The sequence below is a fragment of the Silurus meridionalis genome, chromosome 27 (genome assembly GCF_014805685.1).
Source record: "Silurus meridionalis isolate SWU-2019-XX chromosome 27, ASM1480568v1, whole genome shotgun sequence".
Classification (NCBI taxonomy): Eukaryota; Metazoa; Chordata; class Actinopteri; order Siluriformes; family Siluridae; genus Silurus; species Silurus meridionalis.
This window is the reverse complement of record NC_060910.1, coordinates 2,959,848-2,965,776: the sequence shown is the minus strand read 5'-3', so window position 1 is coordinate 2,965,776 and position 5,929 is coordinate 2,959,848. Positions and strand designations below refer to the sequence as shown.

The 5,929-nt window shown below is 39.3% G+C and overlaps 1 protein-coding gene across 2 annotated transcripts in view; it reads left to right on the top strand.

The window, feature by feature from the left end:
- The first annotated feature begins 1,509 nt into the window (after positions 1-1,509).
- kremen1 (kringle containing transmembrane protein 1) overlaps positions 1,510-5,929 on the top strand; it is a 60,316-nt gene continuing 55,896 nt past the window's right edge. Inside the window, exon 1 of one of the 2 annotated variants that reach the window (XM_046841536.1) lies at positions 1,510-1,950. In XM_046841536.1, coding sequence (XP_046697492.1) covers positions 1,857-1,950 — 94 coding nt within the window. In that variant the 5' untranslated portion in view covers positions 1,510-1,856. The remainder of the gene's footprint in view (positions 1,951-5,929) is intronic. The other variant, XM_046841534.1, reaches the window with a different exon arrangement.

Here is a 5,929-nt window from a genome sequence, read left to right as displayed (position 1 = left end):
ATGCATCAGTGAGCTTTGGGCTTCCCTGACCTTGTTCCTGGTTCAGTGTTAGAACATTTTTTGAGGTACTATCCATCGTGTACAGGGATAAAACCCTACAAGACCTGCTGTTTTGGAGATGCTCTGACCCAGTGGTCTAGCCATCACAAAGTCATATGGATCTTTACATCCTTCCATTTTTTCTGCTTTCCAACACCATCAGCTTCAAGAACTGAATGTACACTGATTCCTGTATGGTCTCTAATATACCTGCTCTCTTTTCAAGCGCCATTATAATGAGATAATCAGTGTTCACTTCACCTCTGGGTGGTTTTAATGATTCTGGCTGATCGATGTGAATGGATTCTGTGTAGGATTTATGACTCCATCTTCACTCCAGGACCTTCAGCTGCAGCACAGGCCTGGAGATTCACTTCAGAATATTACACAGTGAGTTTCAGGTCATTTTTTTTTTTCTTTTCTTCCTTACTGCGTATCTGCATGGGTTTCCTATGGGTTTCCCGGTTTCCTCCAATTCCCCAAAAATGTAGAAAAACAGATTCATTTACTTGTCACATGTACAACAGCACAAGTTATCAAATATAATTTATTCAATTATTAATAAGTAAAATATAAATTATTAAATATTTATTTGTTATAATAAATAAAAACAATTTTTTTTAATGATTTTTCTTTTTGCTGTTCACTAAAACTGAATTTTCCTTCTAAGATGTAGAAAATATAGAATAAGAAAATAAGAAAAAGTTAAGGAAAAAGAGGAAGATGAAGTAGAAGATGAAGAAAAAGTTAAAGAAGGTAAAGATGAAAAGAAGAAAATAAATTTTTCGACAAAGAAAATGTTTCTCTTTGTTCACTAAAACTATGAAGTGTCCTTCTAAATAAAAAAAAAGGTGAAGAAGAATATAGAAATAAAGAAGTAGAAAAATAGAAAGAAGAATATGAAGAATTTGTAGAAGGTGAAGATCCTGAAAATGAAAACAATACAAAAAGGATTTTTTTTGTACGATTTTTCTCTTCGTTGTTCACTAAAACTGTATACTTTTCTTTTAGGTAAAAATAAGAAGTTAAAAGGAGGTGAAGAAAAAGAAGAATTAGATGAAACCATAGTTGAAGAAAACATAAGATGAAATAGAGGAAGGCGAAGAAGATGAAAGAGATGATGATGAAGATGAAGAAGAAGGTCATGAAGTTGAAGATGAAGAAGAAGAAGAAGGTAATAAAGTTGAAGTTAAAGATGAAGAATAAAGAAGAAGAAGAAGAAGAAGAAGGTAATGAAGTTAAAGTTGAAGATGATGAAGATGAAGAGGAAACTTGCGTGCCCGAGCGCGCGCGTGCCCGGTGCAGGTATACAGTACCCGGGGTGAATCCTTTGCTCTCTTGCCCGCCCTCCCCGGGGTTTCCTGTCACGTGACTGGGTAATTGGATCCTCGCTCGTTTTTTTTTCACTTTTTCTTTTCTTCTCCTCCCTCCTCTGTGTGTGTGTGTGTGTGTGTGTGTGTGTGTGTGTGTGTGTGTGTGTGTAAGGACAGCAGCACGAACAGCAGCACGAGCAGCGGCAGAAGCGCGCGTCTCTCTCTCTCTCTCTCTCTCTCTCTCACACACTTCTTCACACACTCCCTCTCTCTTACACACACACTCTCACAGCACACACACTGGCATTTCTCTCCGAAGCCTCGGGAGCGCACCACGTTTGTGCGCGAGCGCGCCTCGGTTCCGACGCACGGGAACGCGGTTTTTGCAGATTTTGTTTCCAGCGCGAGCGGCAGAAGCAGAAGTTTGTTTCTTTTTGTTTTGTTTTGTTTTGTTTTGTTTTGTTGAGCAGGACATCTCCGGTCTGCCCCGTTCTTCATCTCCACATGGATTCCATGCTGCTGTTCTTCTTCTCCTTCTTCTTCTCCTCCTCGTCATTCTTCTCCTGCACGGCGTCTGTGATCGGCCACTTCTCCACGGGTGAGTGGAGAACACACACACACACACACACACACACACACACACACACACACAGTGAAGTTGTCACGCAAATGTCGTGTACAAAACTTACCCACGCTTCCACGCGCACCTCTTTGATGTCCGGTTACTTAGTGTCCACTCGTTCCTTCTTTCCCTTTAATCCCCCTCTCCTTTTTTTTAATTCTCCTTCATCAGTGTTTCATTTCCATCATGCACCATGCGAGCGCGCGCTCAGGTGATGAGCATCCACCTTTAAACGACCTAGAGCAGAGGGGGGGGCACAAACTTTTGACCTGAACGCACTTTGGTATCATGTTGTAAATCCGTGCATGCTTTATTATCTCCTAAGAACGTTTACGTGACAGATATGGAGAAGATCAGAATGCTTCAGGTGGGCTTCAGGATGCACCATAGCGTGCGCGCGCGAGAGAGTGTGACGTTGTTTAGGAGCCACAGGGATAAAAATACCATAGCGTGACACCTGTTGTGGAGACACCTCACCATAAGATTCATATGGGGAAGATGTTTCACCAGGGTTTAGAGTGGAGCAGGATATCTTCTACTGAAGCCCATGTAGAGCATATCTTCATGCAGCTGGATTTGTGTGCAGGAGCACTGCCATGCTGGAACAGATGAGTGAAGGTTAAAACTTCATGCTACAATCGTGTGCCTCAAAATTTTGGTGAAGAACTTCATATGGCATGGGGAAAAGTCGGGTGTCCCAATACTTTTGCTCATATAGGGTACATTGTGACGTCATTTTCATTAGCGCTGTTCTAAGAAAAATGCTAATTTTTTATTTTTTATTTCTATTATTTTATCATATTATAATTATAATATTAATATTATTTTGATATAATAATTATAATAATAATATTATATTATATCATATATTTTTTTAAGTTTTATTTATTGTTTTTATTAAATTTTCTTGTCATTTTTGTATTTATTTAATTTATTTTAATTAATTAATTTATTCTTTTTATACAGAAACTGCTATACTGCTACACTCCTATACTCCTGTACAGTGTTTGCTGTTTTTGACACTCACCATGTCCACTGTCTCCTTGTCTCATGCTGTCATTTTTTTTTACACTAAATGTTTCACACGTGCACTTTGTGCTGTTATAATGGAGTTCAGTGTATTTCTGTGGCTCTTTTTGTTCATGTTGTTGGCTGTAGCACCTCGATTTGGGAAACGTTGTCACCGTGTACTGCACCGTATATGGTTTGAAAGACAATAAAATCCTATTTGACGACTACTTGTGGAATAAAAAAACGAGGTCGGAATTTCATCATGTCGGAGCTGAAGTGCAGGGATTTATGGAGCGAGGTCGCCTGTGCCGATCGGCTCGCTCATTCCTGCAAGTCGTCCGTTCCAAATCAACGTTCTGATTGACAGATCGGTCGTTTTTTCCCCTGTGTACAGTACAGACCGTAAACAGCTCGTTGTGCGAACCGCAGCTGGGGGAAATCGAGTCTTGTTTCGGTGGTCACGAGCAGTCGGACGTCCACAATGGGTTGTTTTCCTCTCCAAAGCCGCAGATCTGGCAACGTTCAAACACAATGCACCATCGCTTAGACGTCTGCTGAGGACTTCTAGCGTTCTTCTGCATCATGCTCTCAGATCTCTCCCTCTCTCTCTCTCTCTCTCTCTCACACACTCTATGAGTCGAGTGTCTCGCGTTCGAACTCGAGCGCAGGCGATGCTCACTTGCAGACCGCACGAACTCAGACTTCTCGCTTCTGTAATCGGAGTCTCGTTTCAAGTAAATCCCCGAACTTCCTTTTTCTTTTTCTTTTTTGCGCTCGGGCTCTTAATTACAGGCTTCTACGCAAATTAGAAGTTACGCCATCTGGGACAGGAGATAAACGTTGCCATCTGTACCTATGGATTAATGACGTGTTTGAACTTTGAACACGCGAGAAGAGTTCGGGTCTCAAACACACACACACACACACACACACACACACACACACACACACACACACATGGAATCCGTTCAGCTTCAGCTCCGCTCCGTCCAGCAGGAGTGTGTTTTTATGGTCCACCAGTATAAAAGTCAGTTATAGGATGGGGTCATGTTGAAGCACTGAAGTCTACAGTTCCTTCTCATCATGCAGCTTCATTCTAAGACCCCATGCCAGATTGTACCACCACCCTTTTGCTTTTTGGGGCGTCGCATTCCACATTTGGTCCCCATTTGCAGGAAGGGATGAGTATTGACATGGCAGAAATTGAACGTAGTCCGATTGTCACTAAAGTGTTGATGTGCCACTGAGGTGTGTGAATCCAGTGCTAAAGTGACAGGAAGGAAAAGTAGCCAGACAGCATCCACATTCATAGTCGGAGCTCTAAAGCAGGAGATCTGGTACTCCATCTTCATAAAGAGGCAGCGTCGTGCTGGAACAGGGTTTTGGGTCTCCTAGTTTCATTCTAGAGATACTACTGTCTGTGTGCCTCCAAATGTATGCCTCTAAAAGTATGGAGAAGAACCGAATATGGCTGTTTCCGGTGTCTTATGATCACTTTTGGTGTAATGGTGTTATTTATGGAGATGATTCCAAGCGTGCACACGTTTCTATAGCGCATCTGCTCATGTGTTTGTTACACACACTACAATACAGCACACTCTGAGCTTTGGAATGAATCAGAATCATTTGAATCAGATTCAGAATCAGAATCATCTTTAATGCCAAGTGTCATGGGTTACATGCACAAGACATTTGTGCTATGAAAAACTGTCAAATAAAGTAAATAAATAAATAAATTAAATAAATAATTAATACAATAATTAAAAACCTGATAAAATAAAATAATCAATAAAGACGTTCACTGTACAGTTTGTGCAGGAAGTGTACATTGAGGCACATTTTTCCTGAATGAGGGTCTTCATCTGAGCTCCACATCTGAGCCTCAATTCAACAACCTTGACCGAATACTTTTTCACAAACCCGGAGTAAACTCTTTCAGACACTTGGTTCATTTCCATCTCGCTCTTCGTTTTTACATTCCTGCATCAGGACGCGCCAAGTTTTCAGTTTTCCTTATCAGCGGCACAAAACAAATAAAACTAATCTCTCCTTATCTGGAAATCGCCCCGGGGAATTATTATTATTATTATTATTATTATAGTTATAATAATAACAATAATTATAATAATAACAACAATAATTATTATTATTATGAAACACATTATATACACCATGAAATCCTGAAACCTGATGACCTTCACACCAACCAGGAAATTACTGCTATTTTTTAATAAATTAAACACGTGTAAGTTCTTTTTTATTCGAATGGTACAAAATCGTTAATAAGATTAATGTCACAGATCACTGATAAGAAACGTTGGAAGGAAAGAAAAAGGGAAACGAAAGGATGTAAACAGCATTAATGTAAAGCTTTCCAGAAAAGGTTGTTAATAATCTTTGGGTTTTTTTTATTCCGGGAAACGTTCGAGCCTCAATATAAACATTTTACCAAAAATAAATAAATACAATACAATTTTTTCTTATTTCTTGTCTGGATTTCTTCACAAGGAAGAAGCTACGTTTGATCGACCCTAAAGCCGGGTTTTTTGTAATTTTCTGGATTTGCCTGAAACAAATCTAATACTCTGAAAAGGATACAAAATAAATCGTGTTTGCGTTTTGTTTCTGCATCATTAATTTGAAAGGTAAAGAACGTCATTACTTTTTATACTCCTTTAATAAAAGCTGCACTGAAAGAATCCATGATTTAAAAAAATATACTGTATATGATATTTTATTCTATTGAAAATCAAATCCACATCTGGTAAAATGTAAGATTATTATTTATGCTGTTTGTACACAGTGTGTTTATGGTCATTAGTTCCTGCTACTTGCCTTTTATCTTATTCTCTTCCTCACCTTTTTTGTTTATTACTGTATAATTAATATATGATTTCCTGACGGTCAGTGGACATTTTACACCTCTGTATTTGTACAGTCCGTG